General features: G+C 41.8%; 1 protein-coding gene across 1 annotated transcript; it reads right to left on the reverse strand.

Annotated features, from left to right (window-relative positions):
• Positions 1-480: 480 nt before the first annotated feature.
• Positions 481-20,862, reverse strand: LOC109315502 (cathepsin E-A-like). The gene is made up of 9 exons (XM_019543228.1): positions 20,776-20,862; positions 20,434-20,605; positions 15,303-15,420; positions 12,558-12,676; positions 10,003-10,202; positions 8,142-8,264; positions 5,933-6,077; positions 1,902-2,000; positions 481-1,813 (listed from the first exon to the last, which is right to left on the reverse strand). The coding sequence occupies exons 1-9, from the start codon at positions 20,859-20,861 to the stop codon at positions 1,634-1,636; spliced, it is 1,242 nt and encodes a 413-aa protein (XP_019398773.1). The 5' UTR covers position 20,862; the 3' UTR covers positions 481-1,633.
• Between the last annotated feature and the right edge of the window lie 5,334 nt (positions 20,863-26,196).

Genomic DNA, 26,196 nt, shown 5'->3' on the forward strand with positions numbered 1-26,196 from the left:
GCAACTGAGAACAGCTTAGCTATCTCTGACTACTTTTCATTTCTGGCAATGCTGCCATTCCTTATGATGCAACCCTAAGCAAGGGACCTGAGATAGTAGGAAATGTGGTGATGCTTCTGTCATTCCTACTTAACAAGCATTTCACTATAGTTTCGTAGTTGGTAGGGTAGGAAGGGACCTGAGCAGATCATCAAGTCTGACCCCCTGCCATGGCAGGAAAGAGTACTGGGGTCGAACGACCCCAGTAAGGTGATTGTCTAGCCTCGTCTTAAAGATCCCCAGGGTAGGAGCCAGCACCGCTTCACTTGGAAGTTGGTTCCAGATCCTAGCCACCCTGACAGTGAAGTAGCCCCTCCTGATGTCTAATCTGAATTTACCCTCTGCCAGCTTGTGACTGTAATTCCTAGTCACTCCTGGTAGTGCTCAGGGGAACAGGGACTCCCCCAATGCCTGCTGGTCCCCTCTGACTAGTTTGTAATGCTATTATTGCATCATCCCTGTTTCTCTGCCCAAATTCTTGTCATGCAAGCAGATGCCAGTCCCAGATGCTTCAATCAATCAAAGTGTGAAGATGTCAAAGACTAAAGGCAGCATCTTACTAAAGATTTGCCAATTAAAAAACCACAATAACTAAACGGGAAAAGAAGTAGAAAATATGAGAATAGACCTTAGGAAAAGGGTAGGTACAATAGCACGAAATTATGTTTAAGAGACAGGGGCCATGTCTACATGAGACACTACTGCGCATTTATTTAGTAAATGTATAGCATTACTGCACATTTACTTAGTAAATGTATAGCATTGTCCTTTATATAAGTACTGAATAAATGTGCAGTAACCCGAATTACTGTGTAGTAGTACTGGCAAGTGCCTTTTTTGTGATGCTACTGCATAGTGACCTAATACTACTGTGCAGTACCATCGTATCACGGTTTTTGCCACATGACGCTACTATGCAGTCAGTGTCTTGTGTGACGCATCCGAGGGGGGGTGTTGGGCAGGGATTCAGTCTCAGTGTACAAACAATTGATTTAAACTCCTGTTTAAATTAATGGGATTTGGCCCCTAAAGAGATTCTATGAAGCCAAAGGTGGAAAGGGAAGAACAAAATCCCAATAAAGAATATGAAAAATGAGAGTAACAACTGAGTCATAACAAGGACAAATGATGTGGTCAAGAAACAGACGGCAGTAGGGGGGAAAAAACAAAGGGAAACTGACAGGAAAGAAAAGAGACACATGTGGAAATGATCCAACTAGGATTGGTTTCACACAATTGTAACTGACACACAATAAGCTTTGCATTATTTAGCAACCTTCTCCTAAGTACACTTTCCCTCCCACCCCATTAGAAATACTACAGGCAAGCTGTTGCCATTTTAATCACTAGTGACACAGCCCTTCTTAGGGCTTCCAGTCACTCATTTAATAAATAAATAATTGTCTCTCTCAGTTACAACTCTATAGAGATGGGACCAAGATGAAAAAAAATGGAGCTAGAGTGTACCCTAAATCCCTAGCAAATTTGGGGGCAGGAGGAGAAAGAAGAGGGAGGTTCTATCCTTACAAACACGTTTCATATCCATTGTAATAACATTTTTTCTGTTTATGGCAGAATTGATGCCAGTAAGACCTTAGAAATGCTCCTTTCTATGAACACTTTTTGCAAACCCCACTCTGTCATGTCCACGATCAAAAACACAGTAGTATGCAGACATAAATACATCTCCTAAGATCCAAAGCTGTCCAGAATGAGTGGTGATGTCCAGAGACTGAAAGCCACTGATGCACAAGGATCTTCCATCTATGGACTCCTAGAATGGAAAATGCACTTATATTTAGAGCAATATTTTGTCATCTCAGAGTCAGGCAGGAAAAGTTTGTCAGAATTTACAGACATACCTTTATTATATATTGTTCCGCTGTTAACTTGTATTCTTTGTGTCCAATAGTGAAGCTTATACGTGGCAAGCTTGACAGTCTTCTGCAGTCTACAATGAACTGTAAAACAATAAATTGGTTGACTTGAGGTTCCTATGTTTGGTGTTTTACACTGCTTTTTTTAATTAAAAATGGCTATCCGTCTATCAACTTTCAAACCTACACATCAACCAGAGAACCAAATCTGGGAGTATGTTGCTGAATACAAAATAGCTGTAACATATCAAACATTCAGGGTTATATGATGGCCCTGCATAGGAGTGAAAGTGGTGGAAGCAACCTGGGATATCTCAGTTTCAGGCACTGGTTTAACACCCCAGGCTCCTAACACAAGTAGGAAAATCAAGGCCAGATACTGATGTCCCTAAACAGTAAGAATGACAAATGTGAAGACAGATGCTAGACTAGTGAGCACAGCCACACTCTTGTGGGTGCTCACTGTCTCTTATAAAGGAAATATTAGTAGGCTGTGCTGTGTGCACTCCTCCTCCTCCCAGTCTGCCTCAGTTCTGGGAGCTGCTTCCAAGGTATAGCCTGTTCTCAAAAACCCCTAAAGAAGCACCTTCCCACCACAACCCATCCCTTTCTATAGATTATCATAGTTTCTGGTGAATAGAGCCCATTTAGAACGTCTGTAGGTCACAGATGCTATAGGCCATAGCAGCCTCAAATCCAAGGGAAGCTTTATAGTCAGCTTTATTGTTTTGACATATTGCTTTACAAGTCTCCTATAAGAAAGTAATGTAGAATTTTGTAAAACTAGTTTATGCCTTTGCTATTTTACACATTGTGTTTTATACAATATTGGGTGCATCTACACATGCACTTTACTGTGGAGCTGACTAATTAGTTCCACTGTAAAACATTACCATTTACACATGCGCCCGTATTAGAGTGCAGTAAATTAATTCTGCGTAGGATGATACTGTCCAGGACAAGTACTATCCTATAGCAGAGTAGTTAAGCATACCAAAATGTATGTGTAGATGGTGACTGGGACTGGTTGCCGGTTATCCCCCAACTGTAGCACCCTTGTGTCCCAGCCAACCCTTCCACAGCACACTGAGCCAGGGCACAACAGTCCCAGGCTGGAAGGCTGACCCTCCAGATCCCTTGCTAGCCCAGGTCTACTCTACCCTGGCTCAACGTGCTGCAGTCCCAGGTGTATGTGTAAATTCTGCACCCGGCAGAAATAAACTCTGGGACAAACTGCACTGGAGTTTATTTCTGCATGCTAATTGTACTTGTAGATGCACTCATTGGCTTGTATGCCCATTGAGTCCATTCTGAGAAACATGACTCAAATAGAGCAGTTAAGTATCCTGTGGTATATACAGCATCAGTGTAACAGCCATGAGGATTCATTGTGGGATATGAGGGTCATAACCAAATGTCATTTATACAAAACTGGCTGGGACAATTTAATTCCTGGTATATGGGAATACAAATCCTGTTGCAGCCACTGGCATTTGCAACCACTTATGCTAAGGTAATCTGCCTCTGTATTTTGATTTGTCTTTAATATCTACAAAAGTTGGATGCAACATTATATGTTCAGGCTACTTTGAAACAGAAATTGAAACTTGACTGAATAATATCATTTTAACATTGCCTAAAATCATATTCCAAGTAGTGAAAATAAAAAACTGTGTGACTCTGTGGGGAAAAAGTCTCCCTCTCATGCCCTGTTTATTTTTTGCATGAATATAAATTGAATACATGATTTTAACTATTCCTTTTTGCAAGTATGAATGATAAATATCACCTTTATTTATGTGCTCACTTATTATCTTAAACATGCATGTGCATGCACTTTAGACTGGAAACAAAACAGGTTTCTCTTAGAATTAGTAAACTGAAAATCACTGATGTTAACTAGACATAATCAAAACTGGAATAACACAGTTGTGAATCAGGCACAAATAAGCACAAAGGGGGCAGAATTAAAACTGTGCTTTCTACGTTATCTTTGGCATTGACTTATTTTCAAGGTTCACCATGTAGACTTAATGTTGCTTTAGAAAAGGACTTTGCAACAGAATGAGCTGTAATCAAGATTGCTGAAAAGTGAATAGAAAAAAAATGAAAAGTGAAAAGAAACCATATGTGTGTTTGTTGTGTTGTAGGTATTGAAGTTGTGGCAATGCAGTAATTGAATCAGCAAGTCAGCCAAAGGTCAGCAGTAAAGCACTGGCAAAAATAAATGACACTGTCCCTAGAGAGGGATAGAGTTTAGCTGTCTCACTCTTGTTACCTCAGTACTTTTAGACGTTGCAGAAGTTAAGTCATGTGAAAATGTTACCCACTATGCACTAGGGAAATGTGAGCCACAGCAAAGAAAGAAGCCCTAGTACTGAAAAGTACTCAAAATCGACGAAGAATGTCTTGCATTCAAAAGCTTGTCTAACTCTGCTATGTAGTTGGTCCAGTAAAATATATCACCCTAAGAAATCCTTGCCTCTTAAAAATGTATAGCACTGCCCTCATGATGTAATACATAAAACACACCTCATGATGGCAGTGTTTTCATACAGAAGGCAGGGTAACGACGCACCTTTATAGATTAACTAAATATCATATATATAAAGCACAAGTTTTTGAACCCAAATTCAGTCTTTTCATATACCACACCTCATATCACAAGCTCAGCAGTAGGAGTTCATGAAGGGTGGAGACCCAAACTTGAAAAACACTAGTGGAAAAGTTTAACTTATATACGGCAGTCACAGGGGTCTAGGTTGCAGCTGTGTTGGTCTAAGGACATAAGCAGATGAGGTTCTTTGGGTGAATCTGATATCTTTTATTAGACCAACTTAAATAGTTGGAAAACAATTTTTAAGTTTTAACAATTTTAACCCAAAAGCTTGCTTAAAAATTGTTTTCCAACTATTTAAGTTGGTCTAACAAAAGATATCAGATTCACCCAAATAACCTTGTCTGCCATACAGCAGTCAGTGTTCCACAGAAAAGTCTCAAAATTCACATGATCCAACCCAATAAATGCACATAGAAATCAACATGGAGGACAGTCTACAAATGGAAAGCTGTGAAGTGATTAAATAAAGCTGTTTTGACATCAAAGGAAAAGTCCCTGAAGATGCAAGAGCATCAGAGGATGACACTGGCACTGACCGGGAGGTAGCATAGTGAGGAAGGGAGTGGAAACAATGGAGATCTGAAATTGAGCTGCGTATGGAAAGAAGGAAGTGGCAAGGAAAGTGGAGAGCAAATAGAGCTTTAGAAGGATGAGAGTAAAAGCTGAGGATGGCAACAGAACACAGCACAAAGTCGAGACACAACGCAGGGAAGGAAAAAAAGAAGCAGGTGGGGAGAGAGATATAAGCAGGGAAGAAAAAAAGAATTAAAAAGGTCCCAGGGAGTAAATGTGTGCAGAAGATGGGAAGGATAGAAAAGAGAAGGCCTGGCTCAATCTGGTTCTCTGCAGGAGTTCTGATGACGTTAGCATTTAGCCTAATAACTAGAGACCCACAGGTCTGGACAATACCATAGTCCTTCAGTGGTAGAACAAGGGGGTGCAAATAAATTACAGTTTTTAGCTTAATTTCTTGGTTATTACAGGAACTCTTCCTGGACTTGGAAGAGATACCAGTCATGCCCTAAGACCTGGGAAAGGTCATTTTTCCCTTGGTTTACAAAAAGATATTCGATCTGGTATATGATGTCATGATTCTCTGGGCATCCTTAGCAGGAAAAAACCTTAAAGAGCTACTTCCAGTAGTTATATATGTATCATTATTGAGGAGAGGAGATACCTTGGAAAAGGAGGAAGGGAAGGAGGATGAAAAAACAATACAATGCAAATACCTTCCCTCCCCCCACACCGGCTCCCCAATATCTGTATTGCAAAGGTCTTACTTCTTGCCTAATGTCCATCATTTTCTCCCTTTCCCTGCAATGCCATATCCTAAGTTTTGGGACAAAATTACTGCTGCCCTTCCTTTTGAATTGCTTTCTTAGTCTGTGGTTTTTACCTCTCCAGTTTGTGTTGGACTTGCCCCAATGTACTCCTGAAGGCGTCTTATTTGGGAAGAGGGGCCAGTAATAAGAGAAGTTCCTGAATCAACAATGGCTTCACAACCGTGAGCACAAAACACAATCCGTCCCTGGACTTTCACGCTGCATGAGAAAAATAAGAACATATGCAGGCACTTTATTCAGTATAAAGATACAGAGACTGGTGACAGAGTTAGCAGGGACTTTAATCAAGTCCAGCAGGTAAATAATGGAACCAACATAGGTTCATAGCAGGTAGATCCTGCCTGACTAACCTTATTTCTTTATGACCAGGTCACTAAATGCTTAAATCCAGGAGTCAAGGTAGATGTTATCTACTTGGACTTTATGAAGGCCTTTGACAGGGTATCCCATCCTATTCTCATAAACAAACTGAACGGCTGCGCCATAGGTGATTACACGGTCATGTGGGTGGCAAATTGGCTTAAGGGTCATACCCAAAGAGTGGGGGTGGACAGATCGGTATCAACCAGGAAAGATGTGGGCAGTGGGGTCCCCCAAGGCTTGGTCCTTGGGCTGGTGCTGTTCAGTATCTTCCTCAGTGACCTGGATGAGAGCACGGAAAGCACTCTGTCCAAATTCACAGATGACACAAAATTATGGGGTGAAATAAACACACTGATGGAAAGAAACCAAATCCAGGTGGACCTGGACAAGTTAGAGGAGTGGGCAGAGAACAATAGGATGCAGTTCAACAAGGACAAGTACAAAGTGCTGCACCTAGAGAGAGGGAATCACTAGCACACATATAGGCTGGGGAATCACCTTCTCAGCTGCACAGTAGCAGAAAGCGATCTCAGAGTCTTGTCAACTCCAAGATAAATATGAGTCATCAATGTAACAAAGTAATTAGCAGAGCTAACTGCCTTTTGCAATGCAATGTAGGTGCATCAGGCCCTATCCAAATGGTTAAGGTTTTTGTAAAACAATATCCTTTTAAGTAATCTCCATGTTTCAGGAAATATTTCTATCTCATCTGCATTCCTTCTCAAGTATGACTCCCGATATGCTGATTTTCTTTTGATGCAACAATACAGATCTGTGCTATATGAAGCCCACAATTGATTTATGGAAATGAATCCTTTCAAAATAAATGTGGGTGACTGGGTCAATGGAGAGACGTGTTGCTCCTATACTTCAGGGTAAGCTAAATAACTTTGAACAAATATAAGGCCTACCACTGGCCTTGACAATGTCTGATTTATGGTCCAGAGAGGTGATGCTTCCCCTCTATGTGGCATTGGTCAGGCTGCAGCTGAAATACTGTGTCCAATTCTGAGCGCTGAAATTCAAGAGAGATACGGACAACCTTGAGAGGGTCCAGAGGAGGGCTACTCATATGGCTAGAGGCCTGCAGAGAAGGCCCTATGAGGAAAGGCTGAGAGGCCTGGACCTTTTCACCCTCCGCAAGAGAAGGCTGAGGAAGGATCTTGTGGCAGTATACAAATTCACCGGGGGGAGGGGGCAGCAGGGAATAGGAGATGTTCTGTCTGCCAGGGCACCCCTTGGAATAACCAGGAACAATGGCCACAAGCTGATAGAGAGTAGACTTAGGTTGAACATCAGAAAGAACTTCTTCATGGTTTGGGTTGCCAGAATCTGGAATGGACTTCCAAGGTAGGTGGTGCTCTCCCCTACCTTGGAGGTCTTCAAGAAGAGACTGGACAAGCACCTGGCTGGGGTCACACAACCCCAGCACTTTTTCCTGCCACAGGCAGAGGGTTGGACTCAATGATCCATTGAGGTCCCTTCCAACCCTAGTGGAAATTAATGATAATCACTATCATTTTATTACCATCAGTGGACATGCTACAAACTATGGCACAGAGAGACTAAACATCTTGAGCAAAGTCACACAGGACCACTGTGGAAACTGAACTCAGTTCTTCAGTGTCTTAGCTACAAGACCTGTATCCTGGGAATAATATTTAGTAACCTGACAGGTGTCATATTAATAAGGGACATTCCTTCAAGTGGCTTTTAGAAACATTACTGTAGCCCAGGAAAAGCTAACTCTCTTCAGTGTCCTCCTTGAAGTAGGGCCTTTGCAAAGGAGTACCTACAGGTAGGTTACTGCAGCATAGATTTCCTGGGATTGAATTAACATATATTTTCTTCTCCACACATAGAAGCAGTTTGATGCTATTTATACATGTGCATACGTACTTGTTAACATGAATTTGCCAGTAGCTTTTCTCAGTGACTGGGACCCAATGAATTGAACCTTTGTAGAGGGAATGATCTATTCCCCCTAAGATCAATTCTCCACCATTTTCAATGTCGTCTCCTCTAAACATAAAACAAAACAGATAGATAAATACATAGGCAAATCAAAGTACATGAAATGTAAAGAGGAATCAACTTTCAATTCCAACCCTTTCACATCTTGGGTTTTTTTAAATGGATAAGTTACAGTGAAAGCTTAAGACTTCCAATTTTAAGTTATACTTAAATTAAATTATTTTTAAATTATATTATTTGCTGTCTCCAATCAGAAGCTCCCATCCTAAATCCCTTACCAAGCTCTCCCCCCACCCAAAAAAAACCCCCAACCAACCAAAAACCCCAAAAAACAAAACTATATTTAGGTCATTGAGAGTTGTGGGGGTAAGATACAAGCAGTGGCTCTGGCCAGTTTCTGGTCTCACTCTCCATATGAATGCAGGGTGAAGCTGTTGATTGAAATGGAATCACTCTGGGTTTGAGCTAGGAAACTAAGATTAGAAGAGGATTCCTTTTCCTATGAAATACTGTGCTTAGTTAAAACACAGTAGTGATCTTTACCTCTACTTGCTAGGCAAACAGTCTTTCTTGCATTAGTAAGTGTATCATGAAATGATAATTCCCCTCTATGCGGCACTGGTGAGCCCACAGCTAGAGTACTGCATCCAGTTTTGGGCGCCGTACTTCAAGAGGGATGTGGATAACCTGGAAAGGGTTCAGAGGAGGGCAACTCATATGGTTGAGGGTCTGCAGGTAAGATCCTATGAAGACTAATTGAGGGACCTGAATCTCTTCAGCCTCCACAAGAGAAGGCTGAGAGGTGATCTCAAGGCTGTCTACAAACTCATCAGGTGGGTCAGCAGGGAATAGGGAATACTTTGTTTGGTTACCAGGGTGCCCCTTGGGGTTATTAGACACAATGGCCATAAACTGAAGGAGAGTTTAAATTGGACATCAGGAAGAAGTTCTTTACAGTGAGGGTTGCCAAAATATGGAATGGGCTTCCAAGGAAGGTGGTGCTTTCCCCTACCTTGGAGGTGTTCAAAAGGAGATTAGACAAGCACCTGGCTGGGGTTACTTAACCTCAGGGCTCTTTCCTGCCCATAGCAAGGGGTTGGACTCAATGTTCTAACAGGTCCCTTCTGACCCTAGAAATCTATGAATTCTTTGCTCAAAATACAGAAAAAGTTGGATGCAACTGTTCTTATGGCAGCTTCTCAGCAACTGATAAATATGTTTTGTAAACAAAATTCAACAATTTTCTGGTCTGATAAAACATGAGGTCTTTGCTTTCCCCTTTTTCACTCCTTCCTTTCACCCTACTTTTTTTTGTGAAAAGTGGAAAAGGGAAGAAGAGAAAAAAAAATAAGTGAAAAAACAGATTAAGTGATTAAACTGAAAAATATTCAAACAAATAAGGTGGGAGAGGTTGCTTTTCATCAAAAAGTTCAAAAAATATGACCATGTTTTCACTTTAAGAAAGGTTTCAAATGAAAATTCTTCAGATTAGTACATCAATAGAACAGGGAGCTTTCACTTTTTTGCATTGGTTGCGTATTATGCAGTGAAGATAATCTGAGTTACAAGAAGTATTATATTAAAAAACCAAATTTAATAGCATTTCTCAGGACATTTCTAGGGACATTGTGCTATGCTCCACTAGTGTCTCTATCTAAATAACTTTCTGATAATGTTTTCTTTTTACAAGCTGAAGAAATGTACAAATGGACAGTTTTCTCCATTTACAGTAAATAGAAATTTGCTTCTTTTGACACTGTCAATTTACTCAGTGTTAAAAACTAACCTGTTCAAGTGGAAAGAAAACACCGGCTCCTCTACTAAGTGTTGGTTCATCATACTGTCAAACACCGGAAGAGCGTTGCCGACTGCCAAAGATGGATATCCTAAACCCATTACTCCATCAAAGTGTGCAAGGGCAAAGGTCATGCCTGGTTCAAAGACAGACTGTCCAAAATCCTGTGCCTCTATAGAAATATTGCTAATCTGGCCATTATTACAAAAAGAAAAGAAAAGAAAATTAGAGTAATAAATGATAGATAACAGGAAATAGCCATGCTAGTTGCATGTTAGGTGATTAAATGCATTAGCTCTATTAAATGTAATGTTTGGAGTGTAAAGGTACTTGTGTTAGTAAAGCCCCTGTCATGTCTTACATATATTATGCAGTTCACTGGTTAATCACACAATAAGTTTATACCAGCCATATGTGCAAATTAGTTATCATGCCATAAAAGATGCCCATCCAGCTATAAGAGCCAACTACCTACAGAGTTAGTGCTTGAAAATATGTGTAACTTTATAGCTGGTTTCTACCAAGCTTTCATTTGAACATGTGGCAGGGCCCTTACAATAGTGCAGCATGCATCACACCAGTGAGGATATGGCTGGAAAAAAAAACTCTTTAAAGGCTGCCAGTTATTTACAAGCTAATGACAACAAAACATGAGTAAAGGGCAGAAGAGGCAGATATTATTCTCATCACTTCTCAGACCTTCAGCAGGAGGGGCAATGACATCATGTTGAAACAAATTGCAAGTCCAAGACTAACCCAGTACCTGTATCTATGTTTATTTTGCCTTGCAACAGAAATTAGTGCTCCTTTTGCTTTCAGGCAGATGTCGAACACTAAACAATGATATGCCCTGTTCTAACTTTACAGTTTGAACAGGGAACTCCAAATAATTGGCCCAATAGGATTTCTGATCCAAATCTGGATCTTTTGAGCTAAAAATTCTGGTGAAATAGCGCCATAATACCACAAGCATTTTACAAAATTACTCCATTCTTCTAGCATATGTACATTTACTTGAAGCTCAGACTATCACTCTGATTATTCCCAAACTGATTGCAGTCACTCAGGATTGATCATAGCTAGTGTATCCCACCCTGTGCCCCTTTGTGAGAGAGGCTATATTGTATGGGCTCCAGTTCTGCCCTCCAAGCTCCTCCACATACCCATCTCTACCTTGTCTTCTAAAAATGTCCTGCTTATTTCATGCTAGACCCTATACTGTTCCCAGATCCACTCTCTAGCCCCTTCTCCTGCAGTCCCAATATGAATCCTTACATTTCTGTGGGGAGGAGGGCTGAAAAAAAAGAGAAATAGACTGTGGTGGAGAAACAAGATGAAAAGACAATTCAGGGACAGTGAAGGGGTTAATATGCAACCTATGGACTTGACTAGGGTACTCACTTCCAAGAAGTCAGATGCAGTGGAGAAGGAGCAGCAGGTTTTTTGGGGGGGGGGGTTGGGGTTTGTTTGGTTGGTTAGGGGGGAGGGGTTGTTTGTTTTTTACACAGACACTGAGAAATCATTCATAAAGCCAATGAAATTAAATGCTTAAAAAAAACCCAACAACCGAAAAACATAGAATTATGTTGCCTGGTGAGCAGCATCCAGACAAGCGCGCACATGCAGTGTGCAGAGCTGCTCTCATGCTGGGAGATCCCAGTGTCAAAAACTTCTCCAGAAAAAAGTGGGGCAGTGCATGTGGTGGCAGCATGCGTTGCCCAAACCCAGTGTGTGGCCAGCCAGCCAGGCTCCATGTTCCTGAATCACCACCGCTGCAACCCTGAGAGGCCCCCAATACCCCAGGTAAGGCTCCCAGCCTCCCCTACCTCACCTGGAGAATTTTTCCCCCATACTAACTCCACATGCAGGGCTGTGCACTGGAGCAAAAAGCAGCAATGTGAATTTGTGCTGCTGTTTTTTTTCCCCACAGCAACTGCGTGCCCCTGCTTGTAGGGATGTAGCCATGGTGTCTCATGCCCTTCCAGATCATAAGTTTAGCTGCATTAAAACTTCTGATAAGCAGGCAAGACAGAATCTTAAGTCTGTCTTAATTAAGCTTTGGCCCATTTACTTTATACTACATTAAACATGTCTTTTCTAGGCTTCTTTGCTATGAACTTAAAATACAGCCAGATAAAAAGACTGAAACAACAGCTATTCCTTATGTTGGATCCAGAGATGAAATCAAAGCCCCAGCAACACCGTCCTTTGTCACAAACACCACATCACAAAAATTTGAGTACACTGCTGGACCTTGCAGTAAGCCCTCAAGGTCAGATTCATGCTATTTTGAACTAAAGAATGAGAAATTTCTGCAGCTAAGGGCTTCTCACAGACAACACTGTGCTGACAGCTTTTTTCCTCTCCTGCTTCCACCCTGAAGGGCTCCAGCTCAACCCTCTCCACTGATAGCAGCTGCATCAGCATAACAGGAGTAACATGTAAGGCAGGCCCCAAATTAGGTCAATATCAACATCTTGCCCATCTGGAAAGTAATAAACACCCAGTCTACAGAGTGGTTCTGATGACTTAGTAGTTTCACTCACTTGTACTGTGTCTTTGCCAGCAATGCCTAGAAGCTGCCCAGTACCATACTGTAGAGAAAAGGCTTGACCTCCATGCTGATAGGAGTGTGATAGAAAGGAGTTGAATTTTTCATGAACCCCTGAGAAAACAAAATGCATGTTTAAGCCCAAAGATGAGGAATGCACCAGCCTTCTCAGATACATTCAAGCAAACAAAATAATACAGTAAGGGATGGATGCCTGCCATAACATTGCAATGCTCACTTTGTTCCCCAAACACTTAAATGATTCATTTCCTTTCTGCATTAAAAATATATATTATCCTGCTATTTCTACAGATGTTTTCACTTTCTCAAGTTTCCTTTTGCCTTGCATTTTTTCCAGTGTCAGAATGCCAATTAGCAGCTGGGACTGGCAGCAGCAGAGGTTGCATATTATGGCAAACGTGAGGGATGGATAAAACAGAAATAAAATAGTAACCCAATGCTAGTCTATATGAAAGAGCCAATGTTCTAATCTAGATTTCAAACACCACCAAGTCAAAGGGTCTTCCAAGGCCTTCCAGACAGCTTTCAAAGGCAACTTCCAGACTCCTACTCTCTGTTTCTTTGAGGAGGAAAGTACAAAGTCAGCCTGCTCTGACCATAAATCCTTGGGAACACTAGGTTTTTTCTCAAGCCCTATGAATTCTGAGACATCTTTCACCTCTCCTAGACAAAAGATCAGCGTAACAACAACTGCTGCGACAAAGGAGTCTTTCCATTTCCACTGCTATAGAAAAGAGGGAAGATGGCCAAAAAAGGATGCTGAGAGTTATGGATCTCATGCTCTTAGGTACTAGGGCCCTAAGTCTCAACAGTGTAGTGAATAAGGAGAGTACCTACATTCCTACATTACAGGATAAATGTGAGACCCTGGTTCCCTAAAGATATCAGGAAGAGAAAGAGTTGTAGTTGTTTTCACAGAGTACCCAGTACCACTGGGGTGGTAGGGGCAGCCAGCTAGTCAGATTAGATTGGTAGTCATAATCAAGGTTAGGAATAGCATCCAAATGATACCACTCACATATCAGATGTTCTCCCCAGTAGGCACATTTGTAACCTTTCTATCCTAGTACTCCACTCTGATTTTATCTGTGTGTTGCACTGGCTAAGTACAGACAGTCAAAAAACCTGAGGTTGAATCCATTCAATTTTGCAAGTTAGTCTAAGCTGCATAGATTGAACCAATAAACAAGTGAACAGACATTGACTTTTGATTCCAGAAATGCAGCCACATGTCTCCAGTAGCCCAGGCCAGAAGTCGGGGGGGGTGCTAGAGCATGACTCCCAGCTTAGCTGGACCAGATAGCTTGGGCCAAGTCTAGCCCATCCACCCTACGAAGGGGGATTTGTGAAAATATAAAACATCCTGGGATGCTGGGGGACTGTAAGTTAACTGGAACCTGGATGGGATCTGGGATAGACCTTCAATAAACCAATTTAACCTGAATCAGTTAAGGTGCAGACAGAAATTATATTTGTCACACGATCAGCTCCTTGAAATCACTCTAAAGTTGTGATTTTATGAGGGGTCAAATTAAACCACTCCTAAGCAAAGTGACTTAATTAATTTTTGTCTGATCCAGCTGCAAAAGCAGCCTGGCTCAGCTGCTCTCTCTGGATTGGTTGGGGAGAAGGCATGGGAAAGAGGTCCCTTCTGAGGTTCTCAGGCCTGCTGGAGTTGGGGTACGGGTGGATTGGAGCCTCTCACTTTGGTGGGGGCTCCAATCTACCCCACCCCCTACTCCATCAGGGCTGAGAAAACCCCAGAAGACTTCCCCCCCTGCCTTCTCCCCCCCACCATCCAAGGACAGAAACGAAACTCTGAGAATGGGGGCAGAGCCAGGGGAAGAGACACAGGAAAGCAGGGCAACATGCAGCCTCCCTCCCTGGATCAGTTCCCATCCTCCACCCTCCCAATCCAACAGCTAACATATGTTGGACTAAGAGGAACAATATAACTCATGGCAATTTCTATTAATTGCCATGAGTTAGACCCAGAAACTTCACTTCTGTATGTGCCCTTAAGTCTGATACTACATCCATCCAGGTTTTTCTTAAAATGGTTCTGGCCATTTTGAAAGTGGTTTACGTGCACTGAAGTTCTGTTGTGTTACAGATTTGAACTGGTTTCTGATCACTTATACCAGTTTATGTGTAATTTCTGTCCCAAGCCATTAAGTCTTAAATGTTCCCAAGAGTACTATGTCTAAATGTTGTTTCTGAGACTTTTCAAGCACAAAGGTGGTAGTGGGTGGGTGGTACTGGGTATCCAGTGCATCTCAACAGATGACTCTTTTGAGATACATTCCATTAACCATACTTCCATAGACTCCTTTTTCAGACACACCTAACCAGTAAAATGGAAACAGATTTATCTTGTTATGCTACATTCGGTCCTGTTCTGTAGAATTAGCAATGTCAAATTCTAGAGTTTGCAATACTGGAAATATTATGTATAGTAATGGAGAATATCAGTTCCTTCACCATTGTTCAATAATAAATAAAATTGGAACTGAATATCTCAGAATAATAGTTCTATAATAGGGCTTTGAAGTACAGCTATTGTGTGAAACTGATGTTTTTTCATTAAATGTGTTTGCTTTTTAGTTGAACATATTATTCAGCAAAAAATGTTTTCAGTTCAGGGGAACTACTTTAAACAGGAAGAATGGTCTCTGTCATTAAAAGAGTTAAAAGCTTAAAGGGATATAACATTTCTTACTGCAGGCTTCACTGATGCAGTAGGCTGAAGGGACCCAAAAATTGGACGATCCAGTGTCGAATACCACTGTAAATTTCTGAGGAGGGGTCCCAACTTTTATCACCCCATAGTACTGGGCCTGAAGGAAAAATATGCAAGCAGTTTAGACCTAGTTCAATACAGATTATTCCTAAAAAGGACTGAATTTACAACTTGACTTTAAATTAAATATGACCTCTGCCAGGCAACCCATTCCTTCGTTGTCCCATGAATATTCGATTAAGTCAAATCTTACTGTAGTGTCGTCTAGGATGTTGGATATCTTTAAAGACTTCCTAGCAAGATCTTAAACCTGTTATTACTTGAAGCCAGTAGGAGTTTTTCCAATGACTTCAAGTGAAGCAAGTACAGATGCAAAGTGACTGGAAGTTTCATCGTCATAAGAACAGTAACATTTAGCCATGTTGATTTCACAAATATCTGAACAGTAATTGACAAGCAGTGCAAATATGATAATATTAGGACATAGTACTATAGACTTTATTGGGATGCATTCCAGTCAGTAATAATTAGTAAGTTAACACAAGCTGATCAACTCCATTCTCTTTTTCTCAGCCTCTATCTGATGCACCACACAAAACTTATCAAGTCGATAAAGAAGCCTTGGATGGCTCTTGGGTATAAAATGCAGATAGAGATAATGTGAGAATACATGAACTCTGAAGTAAAGAGTTTATCAGCTTTCAAGCTCTAAGTGCTTGGTGCCCATATCTGCCCATGGAGTAGCACTTCAGCTTTTGAGACCTATTTTTAGAAAAAGGCATTTCTGGAATCCAGATTACAAGTAGAAAAAGCAGTAGTCAGAAGCAAAATATTTTGTAATGATGCAAATATTTTGATATTTATTTTTAGTATATTGACATTAATATATTCAGTACAGAATAGAACATGGTCTGTACTCCCAGTCAGAGAATGTAAAACCACAAACGTGAGTTAAACATAACAGAACATCCAGATGAGCACGTGCCACAACCAAGTCACTGACTGATTTTCTATGTTGCCTTTCCTCCCATTTTTAATCACTTCACTGTATTAACTTTAAAGTGAGAATACAAGCTCTGAAAGGTGGGGCTTTGTCCTTTTTTATCAGTTTCTGTGCAACAACTTACCTGGTAATTAACAACAACAATACAGTTAGATGGGAAAGCCTGCAACAGCTTAATACTGAATTAACCAGTATGTTATATATGTAAAGTGTATTATTGTCTTTATCTTGCAGAGTGTAAATCCTTTGGGTCTTGATCCAGGACTCCCGCTCAATTAAAAAAAGAAAAAGTAATAACACTGCATCATAACACTTACACAGCAATAGCACTGCATAATTTACCCAGAGAGGTGGTGGAAGCTCCATCCTTAGAGGTTTTTAAAATCCAGCTAGACAAAGCTTTGACTGGGATGATCTAATTGGGGGTGGTCCTGCTTTGAGCAGGGGGTTGGAATAGATGACCTCCTGAAACCCCTTCCAACCCTAACTTTCTATGATTCTATAAGTAAGCAAACTGCTCTACCTATATCATTCAGTGATGACATGATGTTTCCTTTTTTAGCGTAAAAAACCCCCAAACTTCAATTAACTTATCCACTTAGATAGAAATTTAGATTTTTGTTCTTTGAACTTTACTCTGAGAATCAGTGGGAGCATCTATGGGTGCCTATAAATGAGCACAGAAGCTGCTCTGACAGCATATCAGAGCAAACTTGATTAATGGAGTCTGCTGCCAGCATCTGCATCTCATGTATCAGGGTTCCTGTGCTTCAAAATGGTGGTAGGGGTGTTTTATCTAAAACGCGTCAAATGAGCTTTAGATAAAGCACCCCCACTGCCACTTTGAAGCACAGGGATGCTGATACATGAGTTGCACCAGGCACTTTAATTAGAGTGCCATTCATAGGCGGAGGGAGAAAAGAATTGGGGGTGGGGAGGGCCGAGCAAGTGTGCACATGTGCACACACACACCCCCAGGCAGGAAAGTCTGTGGGAGGAGGGGCAGGGGGGAAAGGAGAGGGAATGTGTCCAGGGCTGGGGCTGGGGCTGGGACCAGGAGGGAGCTGAGGTGAGCTGGGCCCTGAAATGGGATCCCTTCCCCCAAGCCCAGGGTCACTGCCCAGCGCCAACACCTCCCACACCAATGAGTCTGCCACCCCCCAGCCCCAACTGCCTCCTTGCACCGGCCCCAGCCCCAGCCCTGCACTGCCCAAGGGGCCTGGAGCAGGGGGCTAGAGTGGGACCAGCCTCAGCTGTTTCACTGGGCCAGAGGGACCGGAGCCCCTGGGGCAGGACAGGATGTTGGACAGAGCTGCGAACTGTCCATGGGGCATGGGGAGGGGGTGGCAGCTATCGCCCAGGAGGCATGGGGGGCATGTGCCCCTGATCTACGCAGGGCAGGACAGGCTGCTGGTGCAGGCTGGGGCCTGGGCAGCACCGGGCTCTTCCTGGCTGTGGGGGCTGTGCTACAGTGGGGGTGGGCAGCAGTGGCACTGGGAGGGAGGTTGGGTGGGTTATGGAGAATCTCGGGGTGGCTGCAGCTGTCCCCCCAACCGTAGAACCCTCCCAGTGCCACCGCCGCTCGCCCCACCAGGAAGAGCCCTGAGCAGCCCCGGCCCTAGCCCAGAGCGACAGCCCACACTGCCCTGCGCAGACTGGGGGCACCCCCCACCATACCTCCCAGAGTGCATGCAGCAGCAGGAGCCGCGCTCCCCGGACAAGCAGCTCACGGCTCAGTCCTGCATTGTTTAGTGGGCAGTGCCTGCCTCTCTCCCTCCTCATTCCCACTGCAGCTGCTGGAAGCCCTCAGCTGGGCTGCTGCCCCACATTTGGGGGGTGAAGCTCTGTTAGCCGCCTTTCTATCGCCTATGGTGCTGCTCTAATTAAGGTGCTTCCCCACCCACAGAGCACATGTATAGATGCCCTAAATGGGTGTTTTAATGTGCATTAGCCTATTTTAATCAGGGCTGGATTAATGCATAGGCAAACTGGGCACATGCCTAGGGCCCTAAGTGAAGAAGGTGCCCAGTTGTTTATTTTACATATTATAATTATTGAGTGAAAAAAAGTAGGGGCCCATAAATATTTACCTAGGGCCCACTAAAAGGTTAATCTGCCCCTGATTTTAAGGTTCATTAAAGCATCACAAAAACAAGTGTGCTTTTACCAATGCACATTAAAAGAAGCTAATGGACCTGTTTATAATACCCCACAATGGAGGTGCTAAATTTAATATGCATTAGCAAAAGCACACTAATAAACATGTAGATGCACCCAGCATTTCCAGTTCATTTGTGCTACCTCCACCATAACAGATAGAAGTGGAATTCCATTTCATTCTTATATTATTACTACTATCATTATTATTTTGATTTATGATATGATACGTAACAGTCACATACTCCACACATACTGTTCAAAGCTAGAGAGACAAATAAACCCTAATTCATAAGCACTGAAGTTTTGACTAGATTAAATAGTCTATCTACTCAGAATCAGTGATAGAAGTCATTCTACTAGCAGCTGCTTTTCCCAATATTTCTAGTACTTGTATTTTTATAAAAATCATTCAAGACCTATATAGCAAGAACAGAAGTGCTGCAGGTTTGTTTTGTTTTATTTTGTTTTTGGGGGGTGGGGGGTGAGGAGGTAAGGTTTGGCAAAGTATGCAGGATCCCACTCATTGTATAAAATTCCTTTCACAACCTATTCATGTTGGATAAAGCTGCTTCGCTGTGTGGAGAGTCAAACTGCCACAGTCCTGGGGGAAGCTGGAACGGCTCATGTGCTTCTATCATTTTTGGAAATTTTATATAATTCAGCGATTCAAGATGAGGTGCAAGAAGGCACTAGTTTGCCCATTTCTCCTCAAAGCAGGGCAGGGCAGGGCCAGGCCAGTCTGGGCTGCTCCTGACAGTCTCTCAAACCTATGAATGGCTGCCTCAGAGCCACCTCTCAATAGCATTTCCCCTTGGGACAGGGCAGGCCTGCCTTAAAGCTGTCCAGTGCTTCCCTCCCTGCCCCAGTCAGTGCCATGAATAGGTTGGGAGTGTTACTGACTGTCAGAGCTGATTGAAAAAACACTAAAAATATCTACAAACTATATTTAAATGCTGTTTGTATTTAAGGGTTGGGGGGATTTTTTTATGTTGGCATTCAAAGATTGGAACAATAAAAACTATGACAACATTTTCTGTCAAAATCTGAATAACCAACCCCCCAAAAAATCTAAATTTTGAAAACTTGTGGCCAGTTCTAATTCTGAAGAGGATTGTTTTAACCTTTTGCATTCTTCTCCCACTCCAGTCTCTGGGTCTTTTTCTTTTCAGCCCACCACATTGGGACTCCCCCGCAAATCCAGCTGCCATGCCTTCTCTTTCTTCTAACTAAACACAATGTCCTCTGAGAGGCCTGTGCAACCTCATTTTCTTCACAGAGAAATGTTAACACTGCCAATCAAAGACAAAGCCAAACAATGCTGTAGATCACAAAACGTATGGTGTGCACGAAGGTAAGAAGCTGAGTCATTGTGTGATGTAATGTTCCACCCAAGGCCCAGTCTTTTATCTTTCAAGTTTCTTTGGACGATAAAATTATCAAGGCTGGAATCAGACATTTGCCTATTTAATACTTAGGGTACTTCAAGTACAGTAATAGAAAATAGAACTCTACTAGTGTTTCTGTGTCTTAATTAATTAAACACTGATTTGTGTCCTAACGTGTTCGGACAGAGGAGTTTTTTTATTTTGTAACATGCTAAAAAGTTTTATTTCAGCTAAATACAAAATAGACTACTATTATAGGTCCCAATCCTTCATTCAAATCAACAGTCATGTGGAGATTCAATAAAATCAGTATAGTACTACATGAGCTGATCTATAGGGACATTTCCAATAGACTTCATTTCTATCCTAATTCTGCTTGTGTTTCACAACCAATCTTTTGCAAACCAGCAATTTAATTTATAAGGGTGTAACATTTGATGTGAATTGATCTGCAATTAGCCTCAGCCTCATGTAGGACACCAGATTTCAAGTATGCTGAACAAAACCTACCCTCAAAACAATAAATAATCTCTTTGATTCTACTGCACAAGACGGTACTCACATTCATGTAATCATACAGCTTTTCTGAAGTGGCTGGTAAAAAGATATCTGAAGGGAAGCAATGCAGATATCTCCGTGCAAAAATGTCAGGTTGGTGATTACTCCAAAATACCTCCAGTTCTCCCTTTTCATGAAGTTGCTTCTTGATGGATTTAAATCGAACTAAAGGGACCCTGAGCAAACAAAATAAACATGCAGAACATTAACTGGCCTTCCTTCCCCCAGCACAATTCATCTTTTTAAAAAACCTAAATGAAACAGAACTGGCCTTCATGATAACACACAGAGATCATTAAGTCAGCTGAGCATGAAATAAACTGTGATACCTGAAATGCTTTCTTACCTTTCTAGGGCTATGGTAAATGGAATATAAACCAAAGCCAATAATATCACTTTCATGGTTTCAGTTGGTTTGGAAGCCAGTGGCATTTATCTGCTCAGTACTGTCTTTTTATAATTCATTGGCCCACAAAGGGTGTTTACTCAGGTCAATCAATTACACAAGGTTAGTGGTCTGGCAGAATCCCTATTAATGTGTTCTAAGCTTGGTAATTATTGACATCCATCAAAGATATTAAACCACATCTGCCAAGGGAACAGCCTCTGCTAACAGGTGTGTATTAATGGACATTATGTGTGTTAAGGTAAAGAAGAAGAAAGGAAAATACCAGCTTTGAGGATTTTTCTGGATTGGTCAGTAAAAAAGAAAGTTGAAATGCATAGATGACACATATACATAAAGCACTTATGACAAATACATCTGCCATAATATACAATAGCATGGTTTTTGATATGGAGATGTTCCAGAAGGATGTAACACATAGGTTTTTGAGTGTGTTGTGACAAGTCATCCGCTAACAACTAAAGATTAACGCCCTATCTAAAACTAAGCCAGCAGATATGCTATTTATGTGAGAGCTGATGTGGAAATCATTAGTCCAAAAAAACATAGCCTAAAACATAGTGCATTAATAGCCAATGGTCTTCTTTTGTCAAGACTTCTTTAATGAAGGTTTTTCTGCGTCTTTCAACAAGATATTTGTAATCTTCCACTTTTCCTCAGTCTCTTGACTCAACATAAACTAAATAAGTTGATCTCAGCAAGATGGTGATTTTAAAATAAAGGAATAATCGACTTTTGAACAGAGACCAAAGATGGAAATTTTATAACAAAGAATGAATGTATAAGAAGAGAGGTTATCATATGATTCAATTTTAATAGGCCAGTAAACAAAACTAAAAAGTTACAGTACATAGGAAAGTGGCTGAAACACCAGTTACACACTATTAAAAGTCTATGGCATGAGCCTAACTTGTATTTAAAATAAACTGTTGTGACTTTTGCCAACCTCATATATCTTATCTTTATGGAAAACCAAAAGAAGTGGAACAGTCACAAGTGTTTGGAACTTACTCCCCACAGTTGATATAATGGTCACCATGGCCGTGTCCAGACGTGACATGGATGTTTGGTCCCCCAGGGACAAGTAGCGGCAGCACACCTTGCGCCACCACTTGTCCCCAGGGAATGCCTGTGCCACACTTGCTTTGACAAGTGGCAAGTTACCCTTGTTGGGTAAGGGAGGCTGGCAATGCAGCCTTATTTGGGGTCCTGGGGGCCTCCAAGGGCTGTGGCAGCAGTGATTCTGCTGCACAGAGCCTGGCTGGCAACTGCAGCACAGCTCTGGGTGGCCCAGCTCTGCTTTTGAGCAGTGCATGCTACCATGCATGTGCTGCTCGGGTTTTTTTCCTGCTGGTTTTTTTTGACCCCTGGATAACCAGGGGTCAAAAAGAAAAAACACAGGGAAAAAAACCAGCATGGACATGGGCAGCACTCCCTTGCAGCGCAGAGAACATCTGAATATGCAGTATGTGGCACCACACACGTGGTCACAGCACCACATACTGCACGGCTGTGCTTGTCTGGACGCGGCCCATGAATTTATCTGCACTCAGCTTTTATACTGGTTTAACTACATGGATTTAGAAGCAGATATAGTTCAGTTGTGTAACTCGTAGTGTGAATGCTGTTAGACTAATATACATTTAAATTAACCTACTAAATAAACACTGTAACACTGCCACTGCTCTTTGTTAATGCAACTACACAACAGGTTTCAACTAATTTAGCTGTATTAGTTACCACATCATAAAGACAGCACTCTCCAGTGTGTTCAAGGAATAATTCCCTTGGTATTATTCATACAAACTAGGCCTGTTGAAATGCCTATTTATTCAACTACAGTCTTTCAGGACTTAAAAGGTATGCTGGGCTGAGCTTTCACCAATCTGTGCAACTGTCTCTCTGGATAGGACTTCTCAAGTACTTTAAGTTAGAAATGAAAACTAACTTTCTCTCTTTCTTCCTCCCTCCCCTCCCCCAAGCACTAGCCTGTGGGGGAAATATCTGGTTAGTAACTGTGTACATATAGAACTTCTTCCAGAAAACCTTAATTATAGGCATGAATTTTGTATTTAGTTTTGAACTCAGTGGGATCAGTAGTATTTTTACCTCATGTAGCAGTGAGTTCTAGTCTCCATCCAGCCCCTTTGAAATTCCACCTCCAACATGCACAAGCCCTAAATCCCAGTTGGACACTCATGGGAGGCCAGAGGGAAATACAGTCTTTCAGGCAGCTAAGTCTAACCAGGAGTCGCACATACCAGGAACGTGACACTTTTCCTCACTGATCTGTCTTTTTCATGGTTTCCTAGAGAACAGCGTCTCCCACACGCTATCTTGTTCTTCACAGATGGCTGAAGTCACACAGCCAAACGCTGCCTTCTGAAGCGAGCAGTAACAAAACTATCCTCACTGCTTTTAAAATAAAGCAAAACAAAGAACACAGATAAAGCCCCATTTTCCTGTTTACTAGTACACATCATTTTAAAGGACTCTAGCTTTCCATCAGATTCATTGGAAACATATACAAGCAAGCATTCATTCCTAACGCTAGTGGAACATAAGAAACATGGTAACAGAGAATGTTAACTGTTCTGCTTTGACATGTAATTTTTGTCAGCTAAGGCCACTTGATTATACATAAACAGATAAAAACCTCAACAAAACTGCAACTATCGCTGTCCTCACCCTGCAATGAAGTCTAAGTTTGTTGACCCCAGTATATGGAAAATCCAAAAAAGTATCAGGGCCAATAAGACTGAAATCTAAAATATAAAAATGCAACTTTTAGCGTATTATGTTAGGTAATTTTGTTGGTCAGTACTTCACACCTTCAGCTCCTCCACTCATCACCGCTACTTGTATAAATCAAGCCTTTGCATTATATTGCTGAAGCTCCCTTGTTGGTTTTTTGTCAAATCCCCTGATCTCACTGGCTCATTCCAAACAGACTTTAGTTTTGCCAGCAAAACACAAAATGCAGCAACAAAAGGTCATTGTGACTTTTTTTGATAAGCTAGAATAATGATTAAACTATAACCCCAAAAGGTAGTTAAAACCTAAAAGAAAAAATATGATCTACAAATACGTAATCTCTTATAGCCATGCAAAGCTGCTCATACAAAAATGTAAGTAAATCTTATCTTTCCCCTACAATACATTAATAACTGGACTGCCATACTTCACACAAACTCTATTCATAACCAAACATGTCTTAATATTAACATATACACTTTTACCTAAGTTTATGGACCACACAGATTACTGTGATACCTGAAAATGTTTATTTTGGTAAATACCTACATCATGGATGTATTCTCTATAATCAAACTATCATTAGCTCATAACAATGCATATAGTTCTTTGATAGATATGAGTGAAGTAAAACAATTTTTGAAAAACTCAAAAGTGTTCTCATGAAAATTGGAATTTCATAAAACTGAAAAATATATCCTAACATTAGTCTCTAATGCATACAAAACATTTAAAATAAATTTCTGTAAAATCTAAATCTCTAAATTTTCTATGGTAATCACTGCGAGAGAACACATGAAATCAAATGGACAAGGCACACTATTTACACAGTTTCTCTGGAGTACTACATGGTACTACATTACCAAAAGTGGAATTGCTACATCAGTAGAAGCTCGAGGGTCCTGGGGTCATGTCATATGCACAATACCTTTATATGTTTTCTCATTGTAAAGCTAATTAGGGATAGTGCTTTCAACACTGATTTTTCCATGAAATCCACAGACACCTGAAATAATATCCTTACCTTCAAGGCCTGATAATTATGCCCAACCCAGTTTATGAGCCCTAAACCTCAGATCAACCTATATCAGGGGCGGGCAATTATTTCAGGCAGAGGGCCGCTTACTGATTTTTGGCAAGCCATCGAGGGCCACATGATAGGCAGCTAGGGACAGCTAAATATTAATTTTCTAAAATTTTTAGGGGCCCCACAACTTGGATAGAATGACCTGGCAGGCTGCATCCAGCCCACAGACCAGATTTTGCCCACCCATGACCTATATCCATTCTGCTCTTGCAGTAATGCCAGGTGCCATTTGTTTGCATGGCACATAAATGTCTCAACACCCCCTTTCATAATGTTATTTGTATATACCCCTCAAGAACTAGACTACCAGCTCAATGCATTCTCATTCAGATTCCTTCCTACAAACTCACTTATTCTAGGACATGAGAACAAGTAACTGCATTGGCTGTCAGATGATTTGGGACCGTCTATACAAAGGCTGCCCGACTTCTAAGCAGCTGCGGCCAAACATCCCCTGAGCTGTACCAGCAGGGGCTGCACACCCACAAGCTGCTCCAGGGCAAGCCATTGGCCACCCCCGGCCACATGCTATGTGGATGCCACCCACACCCAGCCACCACACTGTGCACCACACCCTCCTCCCACTGCTGCACCCCCTGCCCATGTGGGCCCACCCCATGCCCTTACTGCTGCACTGTACATACTGCCCCTGCTCCCCACTGCACCATGCATACACCCCTGTTACACCATGCATATGGCCCCAGGCTTACCCTCAGTTCCTTGGACCATGCTGCACCACACAACCCTGGCCCCTGGAACAGGCTCATATCATACAGTGAAAGTCAGAGAAGGGGATCCTGGAGGGCAATGGCATAAACAGTGTCCAGGCAGAAGCCAAGAGGTCACAACTTAATGCCTTATGGTTTGCATGTAGCCAGTGGGCCACCAGTTGGACAACCCTGGTCTATACACTTAGAGTGATAGAGAAATAGGACTGGAAGTGACCTCCAGAAGTCATGTAGTCCAACTCCATGCCTGAGGCAGGACCATCCCTATCCAAACAATCCTGTACAATCCACAATTTAAACTCTGCATAATACTGTCAACCCTGACACAACACAGACCTAATACCCTAATTTGCCACAGGTAAAGCGGGGGAACCGCAGCAGCCAACGTCCTACTTCTACAAAATGTTGTTAATATATGCTCAAGAGCTGCCAGGTAGAAGCAGCTCTCTGCAGAGGAAGGCAAAAATCCCATAGTCTTTACCAATCTAAGCATGGGGTAAAATTCCTTCCTGATGCCAAATACAGCAATACCAAGACTCCCAAGTCCTCTACCATAGTGCTGCCATCCAGTCAGATTGTCACCAATTTTATATGTGTGTTTTTTATTATTCCTCCCAAGGTGTAGCACCTTGCATTTGTCCAAGTGGAACTTCATCCTGTTAGCTCTAGCCCAACTTTCCAATCTATTGAGATCCTTACGAATTTTACTTGCATCCTCCAATGTGTTCACAATCCTTCCCAGTTTTAGGTTGTCTTGCAAACTTGTTAATAAACATGTTGAACAGCACAGGG

This window comes from Crocodylus porosus, unplaced genomic scaffold (assembly GCF_001723895.1).
Source record: "Crocodylus porosus isolate Cpor-Errol unplaced genomic scaffold, CroPor_comp1, whole genome shotgun sequence".
NCBI classification, from domain to species: Eukaryota; Metazoa; Chordata; order Crocodylia; family Crocodylidae; genus Crocodylus; species Crocodylus porosus.

Excerpts from the sequence above, each read along its gene's own strand:
- LOC109315502 (XM_019543228.1), bottom strand. The coding sequence starts at position 20,861 with ATGCCACTGGCTTCCAAACCAACTGAAACCATGAAAGTGATATTATTG. Across the intron at positions 15,421-20,433 it reads AGCTGTATGATTACATGAAT|GCCCAGTACTATGGGGTGAT; the intron begins GTGAGTACCGTC and ends TTTTTCCTTCAG. Across the intron at positions 12,677-15,302 it reads CTGCATCAGTGAAGCCTGCA|GGGTTCATGAAAAATTCAAC; the intron begins GTAAGAAATGTT and ends TTGTTTTCTCAG.